Here is a 26,782-nt window from a genome sequence, read left to right on the forward strand (position 1 = left end):
CCTTAATGTTTCATAGTGCCAATTTTGTTTGTAAGAGCTTCAGAGGATGGCTTGGAAAAGTTGTTTTTTTGGATTGAAGCACCCCGAATCCCTCAGCCACCATGACACCAATTATGTATATGTGCATCACTCAAATAGCATCCAAGTAAACAATATGAAAATATATCATCCATATATTAAAAAATAAAATGAAGTATCCTATAATGACAAAGCAGCAGTACTAGCAGGGGCTGTTCTATACTGTTGAGCACCAAATACTAAAAATAAAGTTTATGAATGAGGTGAAATTAGTTCTTGGTGAATTTGGCTACTTGAAGAGAGGTAGCTACATTCATTCGTATCAGAGAGGAGTTCAAAAACATAAAATACATCCGATAGTCCAGGAAATTTCAATAAAGAGGGTTCCATGAACACTCTGCAGGTATAATACCCGAGAACATACATGAGGCTTATTGGTTCCACCTCTCTAGGGTGAAAGGTGCAATTGCAATCACAGTAGGGGATTTTTGCTGTCTCCCTTCTAGAACTGCTGAGGCAAGAACATTTAAGCAGGTCAAGGAAAGCTCTAAGGTACTTCTGAAAAGAGAATGCATAAAAATGGTTTTCTGGCTTATACAGTGCAGTGCCCTATTAGTATAAACTGTTTATTTATTTTTATTTTAGTTAATTAGTTAGTTTCTATTTTACCTTTCTCCCAATATGGAAGCCAAAATGGCTTACAATGTAAGCTAAAAAAGCTAAAACAGTACATAATACAAAAGTTTTTTTAAAAAACCCAACCAGTTTAATTAAAACCTTCAAACAGTTCAAAACACGTTCAACAAATATTAACTTTAAAAAAATAAATACAGAATATCATTGAATATCCTTCTGGCCTGATCAGTTTAAGGCTGGAGGCCTCTTTAAATAATAAGATATTTGCCTGTCAGCGAAAAGAGAATAGAGAGGAAACCAACTGAATCTCTGGAGCAGGGTGTGTGTGGGGGGGGGGGGGGGGTTCCACAGTGCAAGAGCTGTCACTGAGAAGGCTCTTTCCCATATCCTCATAATGACAGTGAGTGGGGTGGAGAGAAAGACCTGCAGATGATCCTAAGACTTGAGTAGACCTCATAGGTGGAGAGATGGACTTTCAGATAGTATCTGAACTGTACAAATCATTTCCAACTTATGACAGTCCTAAGGTGAACCTATCATGGGGTATTCTTTTATTATTATTATTAACCTTTATTGGCAAGATTTGTTCAGAGGGGGCTTGTCTTTTCCATTATCTAAGGCACAGAGTATGTGAGTTGCCCAAGATCACCCAGTGGGTTTCTATGGTAGATTCAAACCTTGGTCTCCTGAGTAATAGTCCAACACTCAAATCACTACACTACAATGGCTGCATATATTGAGACTAGATCACAATATTTAACATCTGTGATAGGATAACATGTATTGGATCTATTTTCCTGGTGGAGCCCTGGTGGTGCAGTGGTTAAATGCCAGTACTGCAGCCACAGCATTGTAAATTCAATCCTAGAGGATGGCTCCAAGGTCCACTCAGCCTTCTATCCTTTTGCAGGTCAGTAAAATGAGATGAGAACCCAGATTGTTGGGGGCAATTGTCTGACACATTATAAAACGGGTTAAGGAGTGCTAGTACTTGCTATAGCTATTTCGCATTAAAAGTTATACACAGCATACAGATACATAGCCCTGAAAAATAATATCCTCCTCAGTCTAGGAGGAAAAATTCTCTTTGGCTGCATCCAGACTGCAGTAATAATCCAGGTTGACACCACTTTAACTGCCATGGCTCAGTGCTATGGAATTCTGAGAGCTGTAATTTAGTGGAACACAAGAGCTCTATGATAAAGACTAAATGTCTCACAAATCTACAGTTCACAGAATTTTGCAGCACTGAGATATGGCAGATTATTTCGTCAGTGCAGATGCAGCCTTAGGGGCTCTTCAGAAGGGCCATTGAGGCTGGCCTGGGGGCAGAGTCGGGGTGTAGCTGCACACGGCATCATGGCTCTCCTCCGGTGCTGTGTCCACACAATGCAGCACCAAAGGAGCACTGTATAGCTGCAGTGCTGCAGCTTTTGTGTCTTGGAAAGGCCATATTCATGCTGTGGCATGCGGTTGCCACAGTCCCGATCTGGCTAGGAAAGGGGTGGCATCACACTATCCCTTAGGGGCTGTGTGTACAGCTCCTTAGTCTCCATTATATGATTCTTCCCATTTTATTTGTTTTTTTAAGAAAAAAATAACCATGTTGTTATAAAAAAGTAATGTTCAAGGCATCTAAACAATGTAAAGAGTCTCAGAACTATAGAGATCATTCAGGTGTGTATCACTTCTTGTCATAAATGAATAATAAATTTAACATTCTAAAAGTAAATCCTTGATAATAAATCCTTGAAATAATTGATTTCAATAGAATTTAGTTTCATAAAAATATAAATAAAGAGTGTGATTTTAGCATAACAGTTTTAAACTGTTCTTTATTTATATATTAATCCAGAAAGTAGTGTGACCCTGAAATGGTTGTGAATCCAAAAAATATATTTTTAAAACTACAAAAAAAATTTAAAAAATTAAAAAACAACCAAAAATTCTTAAAAGTATATCTGTATCCTAAAACCTTGGGGTTAACATGTGTTTAAAGTGCCTCTAGTCTAAATATCATAGCTTGAAGAAGAGAAGACTGGGAGGTGATAAGCCAGCCATCTTTAAATATGTAAAGACATGTCATGTAGAAGATTGAGCAAGCTTGTTTTCTGCAGCACCAGAGTCTAGACAAAAAAAAGTGATTCAAAAGATAATAAAAGTGATTCCACCTAAACATTTGGAAAGAATTTCTTTATTTAAAACAAAACAACAAAAAAACTTTATATCCTTTGAGTTCTTTAAACTGAGTTTGGATGGGTATCTTTCAGGAGTGGTTTAGCTATGTAGTCCTGCATTTCTGGGTTTTGGGCCTCTTCCACATTTAAGATTCTATAATTCTTGCTAAAACTGGATTGGTTTCTTGTCCAACTAGGCAATTCCTCATGGTAATGTCAAGATTTCACTGACTTACAAGTACATGATCCATGAAGATTCCTTAAATGTTGATAACAACAATGTTTTGGAAGACTCTGTAACATATGAGTGGGCCTTGAAAAAATGGTCTCAGTGTTCAAAACCTTGTGGAGGAGGTAAGGAAAGAGTACCAAACTGATGATATAGAGTTATGCTTGTCATTTTTAAAAATGTAGTTAATGGTGTTCACATACGGTATATATTCTCAGTATGCAATAACCAATAGCTGAATTCACTGAAAAGCATAATGTCTGATATTATTTCCCATGTTGGATCTCTGCTGGCTTATTTATTCAGTGCAATAAGTTTGTAATCACAAGTAATGCATTTGCATTTAAGGACCCAACCAAAGTATAAATAGCATTTTGAAAAATGTCTAAGCATTAACATTGTCAGTTGTACTTTAATAGGAGAAAACCTGTGAGTAACATGAAAACACGAGGCTAGAAAAGTCCACTCCAGGCAGGGCATTTATTACTGTCCATTATTCATAACATTATGCATATCTTGAAAATAGATAGCAGATAAAATGTATTAGGATGGTTCCATGTAGTAACAACATAAAATAAATGAATATTTGCTGGAAAAAAGCTATGGTATAACATTTCCAACAGTGAATTATTACACTGTAGCCCCATAGTACATAACTTCCAGTGTTTGATAGGGATATAAAAGTTTGCTTATTTCATTTTTGCATGCAAAATTGAATGATTTCAGTAGGTTTCTCCCTGCTAAGGTGAGCTTACAAGAGGTTTTACACACTTCTTAATAGTTTCTCAGGCTCTGCCACTTGTGGGGGGGATTCATTTGTGCAAAATGAATGTTCTTCATGCATCAGGCAGAAGACATCAGGAAGAATTGTTTGTAGAAAGATCTTGTAGCACCTTGAGACTAACTGAAGGAAAGCGGTTGGCAGCATGAGCTTTCATAGACTTCAGATTACTTCCTCAGATGCTTTTGGTGGTCTGCATACTGATTCTACAGACTAACACTGCTATATCTTTGAATTCTACCACTGGAAGAGTTGTTTGTTTCAGCACATGGTTGTTGGGCCAGTTTACAAATTTTCTATCACCAACCACATTGTGAAACTAGAGTAGACCAACATGAATCCCAGAGTCACACTCCTACTGGGATTACATAATGCTGCTGGTTTCTTGAACCAGTACTTCCATGTAGATGCTGTAGCAGGCTGTTGTCACAATTTGTGCTGTTGTGACAACTGGAAAAGGGGCTGATGTTTTATACACTGGTGCTTTTACATGATCTCATGGAAGTGGCAAAAACCACCACACAAACTCCCATGAGTGGTCTCAGGGGTGAAACAGGCCACTTTGACTCTGCAAAAAAGATCCATTCACATTTGCCCCCTTTTTAACTGAACTAAAGAGGACTATAAGTGTGGAGAGGTGGATTTTAAATTGTGTAGAAGCATTTTAAAATATTCAAGATAAAAAGAACTCTGTTTCTTAAGGTTATCAGTTTACAAAATATGGTTGCCGAAGGAAGACGGACCACAAGATGGTTCATCGCAGTTACTGTGACTCCATCCAGAAACTGAAGCCCATTCGCAGGGTGTGCAATCTCCAGGAATGTTCCCAGCCAATGTAAGCATTTCTCTTTTCTGGAAGAGCTTGTTGCTGTTGCATAATAATTAGCTGAAGCAGAAATGTCTGGAGCTAGCCTGAAATGACCTCTCCTTTTCTCCCCTCCCCTTATAGCTATACAGCTATAATTTTTAGAATATTACCAAATCACAAGTTACACAATGATCTGATTGGATTGCCAGTATTTTGCTAGATGGGGAAAGAAAAAACATTCCTATAAATAAATATTTCCACTGATTCCAGATCAGATTTTGATGGGGGAGGTGTGAAATAATAATTTCTATCTGATGTATAAGCCTGTGCTTCACCCATATTTAGCTCATTAAGGTAGAAATAGATGTGAAATGGCTTTGTATAAATTGATTTAATGGTGTGTGAATTTTTGAATATATAAAAATATTTATAGGCCGTTTTTTGAAGTAAACGCCTTACACCACCAGTCCTAATCCAAATGCCAATAAAACATACAACCTAGCTTTTAAAGATGTGTGATTGTTGGGAGAGTGGGTGGGGAAAGAATATTTTTGGCTCACGACAAGTAACTTTCTTATGAATCATTTATAATATTTCCCATTTGCTGGCTTCTTTCTTTTGTGTAGGTGTGTGTGTTTGTGTGTAAGACTGTGTGTAAAAGAAATCTTCCCCCCCAACCCCCTCCCCCCAGAAGTGATCAGAATTCCTCTTCTGATTTGGAAAAACAACTTTTTTTAATGTTAGTGTAAGGAGGGGAAACCTATTTAAAAGCTGAATTGTCACTCCTGTGGCAATTCACCCTTTGAGGACCAAGAAAAAGGGTAGTCTGGAAATAATTGGAAGGGACCAGGACTGCAAAGACAGCCTTGAGGTTCACATTGCCAGTCAATATGGCACTGCAAAGTTTCTCCTTAGTCCATCTCTCAGTGTTGAATTTACAGAACTCAGGTCTCTGCTTGCAAAAACTTGGAGGAACACAGATTCTGCCCATGCTCAAGGTACAAGTTTGTCTTCATGAACAGGCACCAGGCTAGCAATCCTCCCAGTCCAGGCACCAGCACCGCTGCTCTTCTGAAGCCTTGCTTGGTCAGTTTCTTAAGGTTCCCCTGTCAGGCTGTTTGGTCTTTTCTTGTTGCTCCTGATGGGAACACTCAAGACTGGCAGGGAGATCATGATGTATTTTGTATAATTGCATGCATGTTTTTCAAAATAGTAAAAACACACAATACTGTGAATAATAATAATAATAATAATAATAATAATAATAATAATAATAATAATAATAATAATAATAATGGCCCTTATTCTACATGGCCTACTTAGTTACAGTATGTATGCAAATCAAGTAATGTCTCCTGGCCCGCCCACCCCCCATTTACTTTACCAGACAGCAGCCATACTGAGAGATGGAGGTCTATTCCCATCGGATTTAGTATAGAGATAATGATTAAGACCCCCCCCCTCTCTCTCTCTCTATGTATGATGGGATATGAATTGATGTTTGGAGATTTTAAGGAACTAATAGGGATGTATAATTCAGTATTAGTATTTTATTGACTGTTCAATTGCTTTGTATTATTTTAATGATGTAATCCCGCTTCGATCCTTGGAAGAGGTGGAACATATTATTATTATTATTATTATTATTATTATTATTATTATTAAACTGGTGATTGAGCTCTAAGAGGAGGCTGTTTCCACAGCCCTCCTGCCAATGAGCAAGGCTATGAAAAAGAATTGCAACTGGGGTTTTGCTTCTAATTGTCTGTCACTGGTTGAAAGGGGTGGAAACATCTTCCTCCTGCACCCCTAATGCCAGTTGAATAGGCTTCTCTCTCAGTGAGAAGGCTGCTGCCTGATGAAGTAGGTTTTGGAGGTTATCTATGATCTTGACAATGGTGACACAATCTTAACTGTTTGGTATTAGTGAGTATGGCGCAGTCATGGATTGGTAACTCTAGGGATGAATCTGTAAATGCAATACAAGATGCCAGCTGAGAAGGAGGGCTAAAGCTATATACAATTAATATATCAAAAAATAAGAAAATACATAAGATTCTATTAAGTGAACACAAAAAGGGCTATAAACTAGGATGCTTATTTGATTGGTAGTTCCTCAGGGACCTCTACTACACTTGAGTCTTAGTGGTCCTGATCCTTAGTGCCTCATCAATTCAGGGCAAGGGGTGGCATAGCATTAGGAGGATTCACCCTCCCACCTCACTTAGCCTTGGTAGGTATCAACCTACCTATGGCAAGGTGAAGGAAAGACTGACAAATCCAGTTACAGGAAACATTGGCCAGTGAGGGACTCAGACTGGCAGCAGGGACCTCTACCCCAGGCCAGTGAACTAGTGTTCTGGTGCCTGGGCTGAGTGTATTATTAGGTTGCAGAAGTTTCATGAGGATGCTCCTGATGCTTGTAAGAGTCTTTCTAGGGCAGCTCCATTGTAGTAGAGAGGGAAAAGGAGATATCTGGTTTGTTCTGTTTTGCTGTGAAGTTCAATGGTGCAGACCCAATGAACCTGCCTTGAAGAGCAAATAGGCAGAGACCTTCTATACTTTTAATGCAGCATAAATATGCACTGGCACAGCCATGCTGGTTCCCATCATTATATAACCATTGTAGAATGATTGGCTGCACTAGGAGCCATGCAAACACGACCCTCTGGAAAAAATGCAGCCACTTGAACAACCATTTATACATTAATGTGGTGGTCCAGCAAGATGCTTACACTTCTTTTACTTTGTTTGCTGTGGGTACCAGCACATACTCAGAGGAGTAGCACACTACAGGGCATTTTCTGCACTGTACTGCACCAGTACTGCACTTTATTATTATTATTATTAACCTTTATTTATAAAGCGCTGTAAATTTACACAGTGCTGTACATACAATCTTTTTAATTGGACGGTTCCCTGCCCTCAGGCTTACAATCTAAAAAGACACGACACAGAAGGAGAAGGGAGTGGTGGAGGGGAAAGGGCCTTTCTAACCCATTGTATCATGAGCGTAGTTGATTTTGCCTGCTTTTGGAGCAGTGTAGGAAAAAGTGTGTACAGCTGGCCCCAGATTCTTTTTAGCCATGGATACCAACATCCACAGCTTGAATGTGTGTGTGTGTGTGTGTGTGTGTGTTCCAAAAAGCAAACCTTGATTTTGCCATTTTATAAAAAGGTCACCATTTTACTGTCCACTGTATTTAATGGGACTTGAGCATCCACAGATTTTGATACCCATGGGGGGGGGGGGCTGGAACCAAACTCCAGTGGATACCAAGGGCCCATTGTATTTCTGTGTGCTTCATCTAGAGGGGGAATTATGACAGGGGGCCTTCTTCTGCCTGTCATACTAGAGATCACTCATGGGAGGGGCTGGGAAGGGCAGCCAGCTGGTTCCCAAGCAGCAGAGGAAGAGACCCCCATTAATCGCAGTAGCTGTTTCCCAGTTAATAGTAAGTGAGGTGGGAGTGTCAAGCTGGAATTCATTGTGTAACATAGTAACTGCTGTGCTGATGAATACATAAAGACCTTACAGGATTCTACATTTCTCCCTCAAACTATACAAGCCCTGTTCTTGCAGCAATCATATCACTAAAAAAGGAAAACATACCAGTTTCAGAGCAGCCATTCTTGCATGTCTTCATGACTGCATGACTGGGGATGCTTCTGCCATGGCACTCTCTTCATGACTCCCCCTTAACCTTCCTTACTTCCCTAAGCAAGTCTTTCATTAAAAAAAAAACCCACACACAATATTTATTTTTATTTTAACTTTTTTTGCCATTCCAGAGCCCTGTTGTGATTTCAGTTTTAAGTTTTAAAAAATAAGGGCAATAGAAAAAATAAAATAAAAGCAATTATGCTGGTTGGGGATGGGGATGGGGACAAGGAGAGAGAAGGATATACTGACACCATGTGACTGCCAATATTGCAACTGCCCCGGCAGCAACAATTCACATGTGGGGGTTACCGTGATTGCAAGGTCATTGATGTGTTTTCACCATCAATGAAAAGGAATGTCTTAACTGCATTTTGGGTTGGAGGCATCATCGGGCAATAAGTATCGCCAAAGCCACTATTTTCCAGTGGTCTAATTAGAACTTTAAAGCTGCGTGTAATAATCTCCCAAGTGTCAAAAACTAACTTTGAATGAATCTCTGAACAGCTTCAGGAATTAATGCTTTAAAAACTCCAGTGAGAGATTGTACCTTTGTATAGGATTGAGTACAAAATAACAGAATTAATTTTATACAGTACTGGCTTTTTCAAGCTATATTTACAAGTACCCAAAGGCCCATTCATATTACTCAGTTATAGCAGTATTGTTGTTGTGTGCCTTCAGGTCATTTTTTTTTTACTTATGGCAACCCTAAGGCAAATGTATCACAGAGTTTTTCTTAACAAGATTTGTTCAGAGGGATTTTCCATTGCCTTCCCTTAAGGGTGAGAGAGAATATGCCTTGTCCAAGGTTATCCAGTGGGCTTCAGTGGCTGAGCCGGGATTTGAACCTTAATCTCTAATCAATCAATGGAAATATAGCTTCTAGATAGAGGGAAGTAATAGTACCACACTATTCTGCTTTGGTCAAGTCTCATCTAGAATACTGTGTCCAATTCTGGGCACCACAGTTCGAAAAGGATGTTGACAAGCTGGCGCTAGTTCGGATAAGGGAAATCAAAATGATGAAGGGTCTGGAAACCATACCCTATGAGGAGTGATTTAGGGGGCTTGCTATGGTTAGCCTGGAGAAAAGAAGACCGTCCTGTTTAAAATTTGAAAGGATGTCATACTGAGGATGGCATATGTTTTTTTCTGCACCTCCAGAGAACAGGACCAAGAGCAATCGATTCAAACTACAGGAAAAGAGATCCTATCTAAACATTAGGAAGAATGGCCTGACAATAAGAGCTGTTGGACAGTGGAATACATTGCCTCAAAGAATGGCTGAGTCTCCTTCTTTGGAGGTTTTTAAACAGAGGCTGGGTGGCCATCTATTATTATTATTATTATTATTATTATTATTATTATTATTATTATTATTATTATTAACCTTTATTTATAAAGTGTGTATTCCTGCATGGTTAGGGGGTTGAACTGGATGGCCCCTGTGGCCTCTTGATTCTATCATTCTATGATTTTCCAGAGTCATAGTCCAGTTCTCAAACCACTACACCACACTGACTCACATAACACTATACATCACTTTAAATGTCATGGCAAGATACCACAACTGGAAGTTTAGGGAGGCTCATTTAGAGCCCTCCTATGGCTCCCAAAACTACAAACCCCAGATTTCCATAGGATTCAGCTGTGGTTGTTACTGTATATAAGTACTATAATTGTGTGGTATGAATGGACCCTCACTCTCTCCTCAGATTGTTCTTTATACTTTTAAACAGAATCCAAACCTATAAGTTTTTCCCATGAGTATTAACTGGTAGAATTTGTTAGAAGTGTTCCAACAGAACTTAAAATTCCTTCTTATTAGCTGCTTAATTTCTAAGGGAAAAAAGTTGCTTGGGTCTCAATGTAAGACTGCATAAAATTACCTTTTGGGTTTCCCTCTGCTGACTTTTTGGTACTGCTCTCTGTCCCACCAGACCTAGTGGGAATTTCCCACTACTATGCATATAGTGCTTTGAAAGCTTTATAATGGTAGGAGGAATTGCTTGGTTGTGGCCTTAATTTATTTTCATGTGTTTCTTAGTTGATGGCTGTTGGGATATCTGAAGCAGCAAATTCATTTTTAAGAGTAACACTGTTACTATGCCAATGTCTTCTAACAACACTTGTTTTTGTGGTTTTTGTGGTTTATTCCTCCTTTGGTTTCCACATAAATTATTTAGAACATTACAAATAGATGTTGTTAGGGAGGCTGAAAGGAAAATGTGTTCTCATAAAACCAACATATCTGCAAAAAGAGAGAGGGAGAAAGAAAGATTATGAGAAAGCTCATACATGGAATAATTCAGGTTATAATTAGAACATACTATGAGATGTTGCATCTTTTGTACTTATGGTAATACTTGTTGTGTATGGTTTCATGGGTTTGTGTTTTTTACTGTAAGCAAAGGAAACTAACATGGTGTCTGAACCCTATGGCTGAAAAAGACATTCACACTGCACTTTTTTTAAAAAAAATCTAATTCATGGTTTGCAAACTTCTTAGTGAAAATATTCACATATATTTCAGTTTCCTGTAATGAGGTAAATTTATAACATCTTTCTTCCTTTTTTCTTTTCAAATTATGCATAAATAAACATGCCAAATTAAAATGCATATCTTTGATCCTTGAAAAAACGTGTGCAAACATGTAGTCAAAAATGCATACTTTAAGAAGACTACTTTAAAAAGTGAATACACCAGGGAAACTGTGGCGGGTTACAAACCGCCAAAAAAACGTATTGAATACGTATTAGGGTTAGGAAGGGGCGGTGCTTCCGCACCCCCCTAACCCTAATACGTAGTCAATACGTACAATAAGGCGGCGGCCGTTCCACACGGCCGCCGCCATATTGACATAACGGACGCTCTGCGTCCGCACGTGGCGCACCGAAAGTGACGCCGTGGGTGCACCCTTTGGCACTTGCGGCGCCTCTTCCGGGGCCCGAGAAGGAGCGTGATTTCCGCGCTCCTTCTCTGCAGTGTCCGGGAGTCACACCATTTAAAGGCTGCATCTCCCGGACGCTGCAAGTGGCGGTGGAGCCAGATCGCCGCTTTTCGGCGGTCTATAACCCGCCTGTGTATCAAAAGGCATATGAATTTCTAAATGGGAATTGAAAGTCTTGCAAGATGATGGGAGACAAGGTTAGGAGAGTGGGATTCAGGGAAGCACAAGAAAATCAAGGGCTGTTATTCAGTATTGTAGTTTTAGATTCATAATCTGAATGCTTTCAGTAAGAATACATAGTCTTACTGGAAACCTGCATAAATGCCATGCCAGTCCACCTTAAGAGTCAATAGCCAGAGTGAGCAAAATAGGTCCATTTATGTGTTGATCAAGGTGTGTCCATCCCTCTCCCACCAACAAGTGAGGCTGTGGCAATCAGAAGCAGGAACTCTCTTACAGGTCTTTGTTGCAGCCTCACCCACTGGTGCAATGGGGGTGGAAACATTTGTGGCTTGTATTCCACACACTGTTGGTTTCCAAGCCCTAATAGAATAACATATGTGCCCCTGTCCTTCAGAATGGAACATGCTCTGGACTGTTTCTCATGAATTTTTGTGCTTGAACTCCCCACCCAGAGAACTGAAAGACCAGACAAAGAAATGCTAATCTTCTAGAAATGCTTAATCGACTTAATGAAATCTACTTACATGAACATATGAGTCTCTTGTGAAAAACCTCACACATACAGAAATTTCTTCAAACAGAGAGAGAGAGAAAGAAGTTTGATCTCAGAAGGTTCTTGCTTGTTTTTAGAATTTTGGCATTCAGTTTACACATATGTACCCTATACAGCTGATATATTGCATGTGTATTTTATACATGGCTCCTGTGGACCTTTGTACAAAATGTGGTATGAGAAATTCTGAAATGTATGCATTATCCATTCATAGATTATATTTCTTACATATGCAAACTAAAAATTTATTTGGTTGAACTATTCTTTTCATTGAACCAGATGGGTTACAGGTGACTGGGAACCATGCAGCAAAAGTTGTGGCAAAACAGGATATCAGGTGCGTTCTGTCCGGTGCATCCAACCTTTGAATGACAACACAAACCGCTCTGTTCACACCAAATATTGCAGCAGCGATCGTCCAGAAGGCAGGAGGGCTTGTAACCGGGAGCTTTGCCCTGCCCAGTGGCGGATAGGACCCTGGTCACAGGTAAGCAGAAATTGACAGTAAGGTTAAAATTAGTTTAATTTACTAAGGAGAGGGGGAAGAGGGAGTTGTTGTTACATTAGTGCCACTGCTACCAATGAATGGATTTAAGATTTTCTTGAAGCCTTTATGTTTCATATGTAGAGAAAAAATGCCAGCCCTTATCACCCGCAAGCCCTTGTATGTTGGTTACTCCAGGGACTTTACTGGTGTGTTTCATATATCTTTTTCAGGTGTTCCTCTTTGTCTAGATTTGGGTAGCATCCAAAATGTTAGATAATTAGGTCATGGGGAGTGGTCCAAAGTGTAACTAAATTATCAATGAAATTTTAAAACAGATAAACACATAAATCATTAAAAAGAAAACAACAAGTAGACAATACAGGATATTATACAAGGCGCGCTCAGTCTTTGGAAACCTGCCAAAATACAAAAGGTCTTCACTTGCCTGTGGAAAGACAGACTGGAAAGGACTTCCAAAGCCTGGGGATTGCCACTGTGTCCCACCAAATTACCAGAGACAGTGTTCAGTTAGAGAGAAGGGTCTCCCCAGACAATCTGAAAGCATGGGCAAACTCAGTTGAGAGAATACGATTCTTCAGATAATCTGGAGCTGTTATCAGAACCCAATGAAGCTTGAGCCTCACAATTCAAGGAGCAGCTTCTGAGGCACTGGGCCACAAGGCTGCCATCATATTCCATGACAAGACTGATGCTAGAATGAAGGAATGGGATTTATTTTTATTAATTCAGTGAAAGTATTTACTGTTCTGCCAGAAAGTCTCCCAGGATAACTTATAAATCATTAATTTGACAATTCCCTGCCCTTGGGCGTACAACCTAAATAAGACATGAAACAAGGAAAAAGGAATGACAGTGAGGGAAGAGTATTAAGACTGGCCAATACTGCTGATTGTTTTCTCCCTTTGAGGCCACAGTAGTGGCAGCTGGAAGGGAGGGGAGGGTCTTTCATCCACTTCTGGGGCTAAGGCACAATGGAGCTGGAATGCTTCCAAAACTATAAACCAGCACCAGAGAAGCAGAGACCACTGACCATAGCTGAAAGCAAAAGTAGAAACATACTTTAGGACATGGAAGAGAAGCTTAGATGTACATAGCAGAGAGAATTCAAAAGCTGAAGGGGACAATGCAAGAAATCTGAGGAACAGGTCTGCAAGAATAATAATAAATAAATAATAAAACTTTTATTTGTATACCTCCTTTCCTCCAGATCAAAGCGGTTCACATATCATAGCTATAACATATTACAATACAATGGAGTACAATACATCAAAATTTCATAGAAGTTAAAAACTTTAAAAACAATATATCAAACAGTCATGCTATCAGTTTTGGCTAGGCATCCTGATCTTCTTGGGGTGTTATATCTCTAGATAGAGTTGGAAGGATATGCTAAATGAAAAAGATGGGTTTTCAGTGCCTTTTTAAAGGCTTCCAATGTGGGACTGAGTCTGATCTCTTCCGGGAGTGCATTCCAATAGGATGAAGCTGTTGCCGTGTAGGCTCTCTGGTGAGTTGATGTCATTCTCACTCTGCGGTGTTCGAGTAAATATTTCCCCGTTGTTCTGAGAGTGCGGGGCGGATTATGTAGGGAGAGGCGTTCCTTCAGGTAACTTGGGCCCAAGCTATATAGGGCTTTATAGGTAATGACCAACACTTTGTATTGCGCCCGGAAGCTAATTGGCAGCCAGTGGAGAGATCTTAGTACAGGTGTTATATGGTCAGATCTTGAAGTTCCCGCGACCAATCTAGCTGCAGCATTTTGAACCAATTGAAGCTTCCGAACCTGGTACAAAGAAGGATCACTTCAAATATGAAACTAACCTGGAACAATGAGCATCCCTGCAAACAGTAGCCTCCATACCATGAAATGAAGTGGTGAAAGGCCCTGTATTACCAAATCAGCTGAGCTACTCCAAGGGTCTCCAGTTGCCCTTCTGTGTTGGTATGGTTGCTATTATGTGCATAGATACCACAAACCTATACATGTGGCTTAGTTTCAATAGAGACAGGATCTTTAATAGAGATAACAATACAGAGAAGAAATACAAGGCTGTTATATTAGAATCTAACGTTTATGTAACAGCATGGTTTCAGTTTGGGGTTGGACCACCAGAATGCATTGGAGTAATAATGATAATTATGAAAAAGAGTAGTAAGCAACAATAAATCATTGATTTTGCAAAACTTATATAGGCGCTGTACAGATGCGCCAAATGCACTGTGCTGGCGGCATACTAGGGTTAAGGGACCATGCAGCAACCGCATGGTCCCTAACCCTAGTATGGTGTGACACTGTAACAATGGCATCGCCCCATGTATATGGGCGCCGCTATTGTTTTGTGATGGACACATAATGTCCACACGTTGCACTGCGCTTGTGATGTCGCGAGTGCGCCATTGCGGCTTTTTGCGGGTTCTTTTTCTGCCAGCAGGTAGCCGTGCAGTTTGGCGGCTGCGGCTTCCCTCCAGTGGAAAAACAGGCGCCGGCAGGCCGCTGTTTTTCAGTGGTCTGTCCCATGCCATTATCTATAATATGTACCAACTGTAAATAAATTTGCAAAAGAGGCACTGAAGCCCAGTTTCTATTTTCTTTCTAGTGTTCCGTAACCTGTGGTAATGGTACACAGGACAGGCAAGTACTATGCAGGACAAGAGAAAATGTCATTGGCTTTTGTAAAGAAGAAAAGCCAGAGACAACAAGATTGTGCAGACTGCCTTTATGTTCTAGTGAGTATTTACACCTTTAAATATGTTTCTCGGGTGAAACCTGGGACATTGCTCCAGTTAAATATGGTAGTGACTTTTGTGATATCTGGTTTGGCTCTTAGTTTAAAAATGAATGTCAGGTTCATTTTCATTGTGATTTTTTAGTCGGAATAGCCTGTTCCATATTCCTAGCTCAATGACTTTACATTGGCTACAAGTGTAAATCAATAGGTGTAACCAGGGTTTTTTTGCCACCTTCTGATTATTCCTAGGAGGAAAAAAAAAATTATGAAAGCCAAAGGGAAAAATATTAAGAATCATATTGGTGGCATACACCAGTATAAACCTCAGTTTACATATTTATGTACATATGTATTTTGGGGATGTTGTACAGAGAGAGGTATTCACTACCCCCTTGTGCAACACCCATCCACCACTGAGCAGGGGAGCTAGTAGCTTTATGGCTCCAAAGCACACACCATGCCTAGTTAGCCACAGCTAATTTGCCATGCAGTTCTGCCCTGGCACTGTGCAGCTGTACTGCACAGCTTGGGAATGTACAAGTCCACCATAGTAATGATGGTGGAACTTTCCATTCTGTCCCCATTAGTCTTGAATTTCAGCCAAAAAGGACCATCCCACGGAATCAAAATATTGTCATTTCTCAGTAGCAGCTCACTTTTGTCAGTGAGTATTTTATCAGTCAATCTCCTTTTGTTGCTTTGGGCTTAGAAGAATTCTAAACAAGTTAAGCAAAGATTTCCAGTGACCCTTTGTTTTTTCATTCCCCACTCCAGTTTTTCCATCCTCTAAGATGACTTATTTCCTAACATCATACAATAAAAGGAAAACATGTCCCACATTTGCACAGACAATTGTGACTCTCCGATAGGTGTATCATTCATAAGATGGCATGCAACTTTTCAAATACATTCGGACTTTACAGTACAAGATAATACAGTCAGATCTCTGTATTCACAGAGGATCCATTCTGGACCCCCCTCCCCCCATGGATACAAAAATCAGTGCATGCTCCAGTTCCATTAAAATAAATGGCAACAAAGCACACACACACACTTGCAAGCACAGTCACATGCACGTGCCACCGTTAACCAAAACGGGGGCTTGCCATCCTTGGATGGTTAAATCGGTGGATGACATGTCTGTTGATAAGGAGGGCAGACTGAATATCTTACATGTTTTAAGTATACTCTCAACAACCATCAACTGAGAACTTTCATGGTCAAACATAGTCTAAGAATTCCACATAAGGGACTTGGCTATAGTTCCCCTCACCAGCCCCAGGACTGATTATTTCACTTCAGTAGCCCCTCTCCTGTGGTAATTCCATTGCTGGTGAAGAACAGAAAGGATTGGAGAAACATCTGCTTATGTTTTCATAGCCAGACACAGATTGAAGACATCTTCCATCAGGATCCACTCAGTGGTTCTCAGTAGATTATGTCATCAAACTGCATATGACTATGGGAGCATAGTCAAACACTTCTCTGATCCCTCTGCTCTCCACCAGCAATGGAATGGGGAGGCGGCTATCACATCAAAGTTGTGAGTTGAGGGGGGGTTAACTTGTTGAAGTGGGTGGAAAAGTATACTGCAGTGACCAAAAAAGACATTCACAGACACAAGGTGGGCATACGCCTGCATATGTCACTAATGGAGTAGCAGCCATAATGTGTGCAAAAATCCTAACACAGTAACAGAACAAACACTTGTACAGCAACTTTTCTGTAACCTTTTTTTTCTGGAAGCATTTCAGTACAGCTTGAATTTGAGCAGATATGTCCAAACTATTTTCTTTAAAATTAAGGAAGCTATTTTTCTAAGTGTCATTCTGACTTTTTACAGTACTAGAGTCATTTTTGTTTTTGATTGCAAGGATAGCTATTGATTCTATTCACTCAACAAAATGTTTTTTTAAGAAGCTACAAATATGTTCATATATATTTTCTCGTTCCCACTCTCTGTCCTTCTTCTTTCAGAAAACTCATCAGATACCTCAAAGAAAACTTACATGATACAGTGGCTTTCACGACCAGACCCAGATTATCCTATCCAGAAAATATCTTCAAGTAAAAGACCCATTTATAACTCTGCCTTTGCCCATAAATGCATGCCACATCCAGTGTGGACTTTGCCTTCTGCTCTGTTCTTCTTCCTGTATGGAAAATTTCCTTGAGTCTACCAAGTTTTGTCTTGGGCTGAATTTTTCCTCCCTTTACTGGGCCTTGGTGCACAGTGTCTTTCCTCTCTGGAGAATGAGTAGCACTTGCTGCAGTGGAGATCGTGAAGGTGTTGGATGTGTGGAATAGGATCTCCTCAGAGTGTTGAAAGTCCTATAAAAAGGGAGAGGGTATCAGTTTGCTTGTTGATGGGTGATGGTGAAAAAAGGCTTTTAACTGGCTCATGGTTTTAGTTCAATGGTGAAACTGAGAACTTATTGTGAATGTGATCACATCACAATAATGACAGCTTGTAGTGCTAAAGTTCTCCTTTTTGTCTAAAGATCCTCTATCTCACCACAGGTTAGCTTCAGTATTTTTGCAGGGCAGTCAAACAAAATGAGAAAGCACTCATTCCATCTTTCTTTACAGTCTCATTGCATTGAATCTCATGCTTCACTTTTTTTAAAAAAAAATGCTAACTATAAAATTTGTGTTTGGTACCACCAAAAAAGCTTCTTATTACAGGTAGCTGAGACTTGCTTTATATTCCTCTCACATGCTACTACTGTGCTGTGCTTTAATTGGAGCTCCTTTATTCATTCACTATTATTTGTTTGTTTATTTGTTTACAAAACCAGCAAGTTTCTCCACATAATTTTGCCAGAATGTTCCTTATGGATTTTTTTTTTAAATTAAGCAGAAATACAATATGGCAAACCCATGTGGTCTATGCTGCAAGTTGTGATGTGTGGTATTTTAATATTGTTGAGACATTATGACATTGTCGTGCCAAGCAATGTCAAAAGTTACTCAACAGTGAACTCTTTATACATCATTGCATCCATCAGTCTTTTTTCACCATTTGCATGTTTGACTTGAGTGGCTCAGTTATGTGTCTGCGTGTGTATGTGCGTGATCTATTGGTGTGTGTCAACTGGCAAACATAACAGTGTGAACAACTACAGAATTACCTCAATTTTTATTGCTTTGTTTCATTTTGCTTAGGGAGAAAAAAAGTATGTTTAGAAAAATGCCTTAAACTTTAATTGCATTGGCATTAACCACCAGTTCCAGCTTTAAATATAAACAGTGCACTGGAATCATGAATCCATATTCATGTACAGTGTTTTTACTTGAATGATAAAACACTGGAGGAAGGTTTGCACAGTCCATGTATGAGAAAGGAAGGGTTGATTAGCAAACTAGAAGAAAGATCTATTACCAAACAAATTCTGTTTAATTGCAGTTTATTGGTTCAACATATGTTTGTGTTGAAGCTCTAAATTCATTTCAATAATAACAAATAAACCTGAGTACCAGAGGAAATTGCTTCCTGCAGTTTTCCACCCAGTTATAGCCATTGGGAAGGTGGCTCTGTGGATCTTTCACGATGTAGCACTTCAAAATTGTCATTATCATGTGATCACATATTTAAATTTTGCTGTTACTATGATGGTTTCCTGCTGCAACATGTTAGTAATTATACATGGCAACGTAAAAGCCACGTTAACTGGCACTAAATACTGTTATGTACAATAATTGGTGTATAACTGTTATCAACTTATTCATGACTGTTAGTTACCTTTAAATAGACAACTGTTAAGTGATGTTTCAAAATATGGGTGGCTATAGAAAAAATGGTGCAATAAGGTATCTGGGCATTGCGCACTAGATCTATATGCACTTTGGTTTATCAGGGATATTTTATTAGTGTTTTGTATGTATTTAACATAATATTAAAGATGTGCCAATTCAGTTTGCTGTTCAATATTTTTTATGAGGCCAGTTGAAATGTGTACCAAAGTGACTGTGCAAATGACTATTTTTTTCTTACTGCTGAAATGAAGACATATTTCCAGTCTGTCATGCATATTGCAAAATAAAATAAGATGAAAGTTAAGCAGGTCTGGCGGTTTTGCTTTAGGAAAGCAGCAAAAATTTATTGTGATATATATGCACATTAAGAATTTTAAAAGAAAAAAACCCCAAGAGTCTTGTGCACCTTAGACACTAACAGATTTACAGTATACTTGTGCACCGTCTCACTTAGAGACCCCACTGATCTCAATGGTGCTTATGAAAATAGCTATAGGATGTCATCATTTATTAATAAGGCATAAATTTTTGTGGCTGAAAATGCTTGCAGTTCACAAAAGCTTATGCCAAAATAAAAGTGCAAGTCCAGGTGCCATAAGGCTCTTTCTCATTTTTACTGTAATAGAGTAACATGCATGCCCCCTCTAGAATCTGTCACTTATTATGGAAGAATTGAAGATTTCTTTACATAAAAAATAATTGTCACAACATAATATTTTAATTGCATCACAGGAATCAATTTCAGGTGACACTATATATAAATGTATATGTTTGGGGTGGTGTTTATTTTTACTGCTGAGAAATAAGGCATTTTTCTAAAGATGCTTCAGGTAGTTCTTATATTGAACAGCCACAAAAAGCTCTAAGTTTTATTGTTAATTTGAAGGGGAAAAAAATCAATTTAACTGTCTTATACATTTAGATATGTTCTAATCATATCTCTTTTTTAGACTAATCCTTTTTTTAAAAAAAAGGAAAGAGACATGTTATCCTTAACTTTCAAGAATTCTAAGGAAATACTTTTTCCCCTTATGGATTTGGTCTAACAAGACCTAAGGCTAACATGTTAACTGACAAATTAGCATGAGGTCAGGTTATACAAGAATCACATTATTTTTCTTTAAAAATGGATTGGTATCATAGAACTAGTTGCTTCTCTAGCTTTATAAATGAAGGCTAGATTTTGAAAGTACAAAAGCATTTTCCAGTGTTGTAAAGTTAGCACATGCTGGTATGTTTGCCAATTAAACACACTCGTGCCCTATTTTTATTTAAGGAAAGGGTAAGTGAAGAGATGTCATTCATGATTGTGTCTGATCAGGTGGTTCTGTATGTTGGGATGCTGTTGAAAGCCTGGCAGCACTGATCCCCATTCTACACTCTTTGCCTGCAGTGCCTTTCTAACAGCTTCATGATGCTGTCGTAATATCATGGGTGGTTGCACCCTTTGCTAAGAACCATGGGACTGAAACATAATGGAGGGAAACACTGATGGAAAGGTGGCTTTGAAGTGGGGAAATGATGAACAGTGTAACTTAGGGGCCAAACAGACAGGCCAAAATAAAGTCCTTTGCGTTACTTTGGAGGTACACTGTTTAAATGATGCATGCGTCCTAAGAGGCTGGAAGCCATGGCAAAGCCTAACTCCAGTCCTAAGGACTGGTTTGCAGCTTTGGTGCAGCATCTGGCCGCTTAAGTTGCATGTGTCATTTAAACAGCATACCTCCCAAAATGAAACGAAGCAGCTTTATTTTGGCTTGTCTGTTCAGGCCCTTAGTTCCTCACATATACAACTCTCTATGTTGTCATTCTCCTGCTCTCATTTGGTGAAGCTTTTCCTCTGCTATAAGGGGTGTTATACCATTTGATCAGAGCTTGGAAACATTACTTATTTAGACTACAATTCTGAGAATTCTTCAACCAGCATGGGCAATGGTTAGGGAATCCCTGGCATTGTAATCCAAACTATGAACATTCCCAGACTATAGTTTTGCAATAGAGAGAGCCAGAGGAAGACTTGACTTTCAAAGAGGTTTGTCACCTATAATCTCAAGTTCTGCAAAGCAGGACAAAAACACTGCTTTTCTCATCCATGGCTTTAATGCCTTCATGGGACTTTCACTGGAAAATCCTCTTAGTGCATTGTACTCCAGTAGCAAAGCTTGTACTTTGCTCTTAACAATTCAAAATTGCCTTGCCTTCAAGGGAGGCTGCTTGGATGTCTCCAGCAATAAACATATACAGGAAACATTAATTGCAAGCAGCCATTTCTAACCTATATATACTGTACTATGTTCATGAAGCTGTACTGGACCTAGAATTTCAGAATCTCATTTGTACAAGAACCTCTGTCTGCTTGCTATGATTGGTGCAAACAAGAATCATCAATGTCATACCAGCATAGCTGAAGCAAACATGGTTGCTACATAAACTGCTGTTCATAAGAATGGCAAGGATAGGATTAGATAATTTAATTTGTAGACTGTTGTGTATCATGAAAAGAAGAAAGAAAAAACAAAAAGATACCCATGTGGGCAGCCATATCCAAAATGAATTGAATGCATCATTTGAAAGCATAAACCTATATCTCTTGTTTAATGTGGTCACTAGACTGTAGTGAAGTGAACGTCCTTCTCCACTTAGAACACAGGTCAGAATTGTCTGGCCCCCAGGCCTCTTGTGGCCCTTGGCAGGATTCCATGTGATCATTTGCATCTATGACCCTGATTTTTTGTTTAATTTTTTCCAAAAATCTTTTTTATAATTGAAAACAGACTCTAGGTCACTTATTTAGGCCTGTAGAAACTGTTTCCCACCCCACTTTCCTAAAGAGCAAGAAATTTTGCTCTGAAACTGTCTGGAAGTGACTTCCAGTTGCCTCAAACCTGATTTCTGGTATCCCACAAAGCATCTTGATGAGTTGAAAATGGTCCATCAACACTCAGAGCATGTCCATCTTGTTTTATTATTCAGTCTGAGTGGTCTTGAGTGGTGCAAGCAGCTTTGACTCTTCCAGTCCCAGGCATCATGAGCCAAAGTTTTAGATTAACATCTCTTTTCTTTATCATGCTTTCTAAAAGAACAATTGGCATGTGCATGTCTTTTTTTCTGTTAAAGCTCTTTCAAATATTGTATTTTGAATGCATGCATATGCACATCTATGATTTTAGAAAAGTGTACAAAGATACTGCAGGAGGGAAGAAATGCACTTTATGAGACTGCAGCATCCATTTTGAAAACAGTTTCCTTGGAAAGTGAATACATGCAGTAGTCTGTCTTCCATGCATGTTTTAATATGGGTTTGCAATATAGGAAAATGCCATTAGATGTAGATTGACATTTAATATAAATCTGCAAAGAAAATATCCATCATGCTTGTCAAGTCTTTTCTTTCAATCTGAATTTATATGAATATATTTCCTATGGAGAACTGGATTCTTAAGTTACTTAGCTAGGGAAGTATTTGATTTCTATTTACTAATGCTGATTATCCATGGTCTACTGCAGTAATTTAATATAATCAAATGATTATAGGTCAATTTCTGTACATTTCAAACTTTATGAATGAAAGGTGTTAGCAAAATCAAAATAGGTTTAGCTTCACTGGAAAAAAACAACCCTTATTCATGAAGGTCTAATTTCAGTTTCCTTCACAAGAGTTCAGCTGCTTTTTAAATTATGAGTGTATCAGTCCCACCATAGACTATCTCTCAGGGAGTGAGATTATCAGGTTATAAAGATGCTTTAGGCCTTTTACATTTAGCAGGTTACTGTTATTCTGATGACAGAGTGAACAATGTGTGGAGAAACCAAAGATTCCTCAGTAATACCCTAGTGACTTATCAAAACAGCAAGGCCAAAAATGATACACAAGGTTACCTGCAGTAAAATTAAGAGTGGACTTCTTCACCTAGAAGTTTGTATTATATCTGTATAATATGGTTATAATATGATTGGGACAGAAAACAGGTGCATTCAAAGCAAATGGATTGGAGAACACATACAGAGTATTTTCAAGATAGATTATTTTTATGTCAGAATCATGATCTGAATCATGATTCAGAATCTATCCTGAATACTGTATACAGGAAGTATAGAAGAGCTTCAGTTAGGGCTTATACTGTATTTCATTTTATTGTATACAGGTAACCCTTACGTAAATCTACTTTTAGTCCCAAGGAAAATAGACTAGTCGGAATGAAGGGGACTTGTTATTCAATACTAATACAAACTCAACTGACTTCAGTAGGTCTATTCTAGTTGCACCTAAAAATGGATTTAGCCTTCTACACCCACATTTGTTTGATTTTGTCTCTGGATTATAGTGTACACCTAATTCTATTTTTCTCTTCCAGAAGAACATTGCCAAGGAGACAAGTCAATGTTTTGTCGTATGGAAGTTCTCTATCGGTACTGTACAATTCCTGGTTACAATAAACTGTGCTGCAGGTCATGTAAGTTGTACAATAACAAAACAGGAAGTGGGAACTCTACAGAATCCAACCATAGTAAAGTGAATGATATTGAAGAGGACATCACTCCCACACTTAGAACACCTGTTGATGTTCACATCTCACACACTACTTCAGGTCCACCAGTTGTTCCTAAGGTGAATGCCACCAGTTCCAATGTAACAGTAGATCAGCCAGAAGGTAACGCGGTGGACGTTCCATATAAAATTCATGGGCTGGAAAATGAAGTTCCACACCACAACATCATCTTGAGGAGGAAACCACCTTATGAAAGGACAAAGAACCAAAGAATTCAGGAGCTGATTGCTGAGAAAAGGAAAAAAGAGATGCTCAGGAAATTATATTAAAATGGAAATATAACCCACATTTTTTCTCTCTTATAGAGATGTTACCAATACTGCAGTAATTCCTGTGTTACCATAGAGACTAAAGATAAATAGTGGTGCTATGGCAGAAATGCCAAATGCTATTGCCTTCAATAAATGGAAATTTAGGATTATTTAATTAAGTTTAATATAAATATTGTAATAATGGCTAGGATTACAGGTTGCTGCAGAAACTAGTGCAATACCCTTATAGATTTCACTGCTCCTATCTAGCCAAGGTCAGCAGGGCTCTTACTTTTTGTGGTCTCTCTTGTTCCCTTAGTGTGTTTGCTCAAGTCCAATGGGATGTTATTGGGACACCCTCAACATATTTGACAAGAGGTTCTAATAGCTTGATCCAAAAGCCTCAGTAATGTTCAGAGGCCTGTAGTATAGCCAGGGGAACTTCAGCTTCATGGAAGGAGATTTTGTTTCTTTAAACACTCAAGTCCTGCGTAGGCTTATTTGGGTAATAAGTCTAAATGACTTCTTGAGTGGAATATTTTTCAAAGTCACTGCGCCAGAATCCAGTGTTCCAATTGCACCTAGTTTTTCCATTGAATTCAACGGTGCTGCACCCATACTCAGGAAGCAACAAAGAGTACCACTGCAAGATCAAAGTGATAATTAAGACCCTGTTTCAGGAATAAAGCATGTGTTTTCTGTTAACCACTGAAAAACAAAGTAGGTAAGAGGTGATGCTGCTTACTGTACAAAATCCAGCTGGGAAGGGACTATTCTGCTAGTGGTGTAAGAGAGGGGAACTCCTTATGCTGCTAAATATAACTCACATCAAGTAGCTTTTACATTTTCAGTTTTGTAGAACAAAAAGTTTACACATTACTGGGGGAGGTTCCTCCTGTTATAGGCATCATTGTACCTGCTTTCTTTTTCTCATATGCTAGAGACCTACACAGCCTTAACATTCATGAATATATTAAACCCATCAGTGTCACACAAATGAGCTACATAATAAACATTAGCACCTAATTTTGAAACAGAAGCTTCTGTGGAGAAAAAGGTTTAACCATTAAATATATGTGTGTCCATTCCTATAAATCAGGAAATATTCTTCTTCTTTAAAAAAATATTTGAAATTAAATGTAATATGCTTATTAGATGCGCTGCCCAAATGATCTTCAATCTTATTGTTTCCAGATATCTGCATTTCCTCGTCTTAAATGCTTCCAGTGCAATTATTACAGTGTTTCAATAATGCAGATCATTTACTTTTATTTTTACATACATTCCGATTCATTTACCTGACTGGATTTCTTGTTTTCTTTCAATGGATGCTTTTCTGTGAAGAAAATGTATGGGCTTTTTTGTTTGTTTGTTTGCTTATTACATTTTCAACAGTACAAAGTTTTGTTACTGTGGCAGTGAACAACTTGTATTATTAACAGTTAATTAGGACAGTTGTACTGAGCAGCAGCAAACACATGTCATTATGCATATATATGTATACAAAGTACTGAATCTGCTTAGATCTTAGAATGTATAATTTGACGGCCCTTTGAGTACTGGTTTCACTTCCTACAGCACTTTTGGAAAGCCTACATGAATGCAGGAAGCGTCACAGTTTATTGCTGTTCACTTTGTTCAAAGACAAATGTAGAGCTAGTACCTGAACATGTTTGTTCACTAATCAGTCCCATTAACTGGACATAGTACTTATTAAGCACAGCTTCAGGTTGGTTATGTAAAGGTTACTTAAATAGGCTGTTTGGATTAATATTCAAAACAAACCATCTTTTAAAAGAAAACAATTAAAACTTCTTCATCTGTTACAAACAATAATGGATCAGATTCATAAATATTGCTGCTATTTTAACCAAATATCTGGCTGGGAGAAATCATTGACCACAGGTGTAGATTTTGGATACGAGTGCTAACAGAGCAGGCTCTCTGTGGACCGAAAAACCTACTAATGTCTGAGTGCTTTGGTTTGCATTGTTGTGAGGAGTTGGGGGGGGGGGGGGGAGATGCTGCCAAGTCATGATCATTAAATTTCCACCAGTATTACTGCCATTTCTTTATCTCATGACTTGTCTAAGGTACAAATCCTCTCTGAGCCTACAATGTTCCTGATGGTGTGCTTCCTTGCAAAAGCTCATTGAAGAGGAGTTCCATATTTTTGTATTATTTTTTATTAAATTGTAATACACACACACATCTAACGGACATATAACACTTAAACACATGGACATATACACTTACAAATTTATACATCAGACCCTACCACCCACTCACCCATCCCTTTATAAAACTGAGGTCCATTCCCTCAAACTACACATTTTACCACACCGAACCCCTTCCCCATTTTTAAAATTAAAATACTGACTTCCCACTTTTCTCAGAGTGTATCTTTGCAAACTGCTCATTAATACCCCTCCTAAAATTTTCTTATCATTGTTTTAAATACTTCAATGTTATACATTCTTACCTTCATTGCTGAACAATACTATCTATATCTAATATAAAATACATATATAAAATACATGCCTCACCTGCTAATTCTCAAATCCAAAAATCTTCTTGATTTCTTTTCATATACAGTGGGCCCTTGTTATCTGCTGGAGCTTGGTTCCAGCACACACCATGGATATCAAAATCCATGGATGCGCAAGTCCCTTTAAATACAATAGCATAGTAAAATTGTGTCCTTTATATAAAATGGCAAAGTCAATGTTTGCTTATTGCAATTTATATTTTTTGGAATATTTTCAATCTGTGGATGCTTGAATCTGTGGATAAAAAATCCGTGGATATGGAGGGCCGACTGTATTTTATAAAAGGTCTCTAGGTGAAGAAGAGTTCTGTATTAGTACAATCTGCTGGTATGCAAGGGCTAATTTTGTAGTCTGCAAGTTGATTATATCATTCACCCAGAGCCAATGAGAGCAATATTAGACTGTATCCAATAATTAATCAAATTACTTTTTCTCATAC

The 26,782-nt window shown here is 38.6% G+C and overlaps 1 protein-coding gene across 1 annotated transcript in view; it reads left to right on the plus strand.

Moving 5' to 3' along the window:
* ADAMTS2 (ADAM metallopeptidase with thrombospondin type 1 motif 2) overlaps nucleotides 1-26,358 on the plus strand; it is a 338,354-nt gene extending 311,996 nt beyond the window's left edge. The window contains exons 17-22 of the mRNA XM_042454658.1: nucleotides 3,029-3,185; nucleotides 4,544-4,676; nucleotides 12,280-12,487; nucleotides 15,106-15,235; nucleotides 17,215-17,304; nucleotides 23,349-26,358. Coding sequence (XP_042310592.1) covers nucleotides 3,029-3,185; nucleotides 4,544-4,676; nucleotides 12,280-12,487; nucleotides 15,106-15,235; nucleotides 17,215-17,304; nucleotides 23,349-23,812 — 1,182 coding nt within the window. The 3' untranslated portion in view covers nucleotides 23,813-26,358. The remainder of the gene's footprint in view (nucleotides 1-3,028; nucleotides 3,186-4,543; nucleotides 4,677-12,279; nucleotides 12,488-15,105; nucleotides 15,236-17,214; nucleotides 17,305-23,348) is intronic.
* Nucleotides 26,359-26,782: the final 424 nt, after the last annotated feature.

Source organism: Sceloporus undulatus, chromosome 2 (assembly GCF_019175285.1).
Source record: "Sceloporus undulatus isolate JIND9_A2432 ecotype Alabama chromosome 2, SceUnd_v1.1, whole genome shotgun sequence".
In the NCBI taxonomy this organism is placed as follows: domain Eukaryota; kingdom Metazoa; phylum Chordata; class Lepidosauria; order Squamata; family Phrynosomatidae; genus Sceloporus; species Sceloporus undulatus.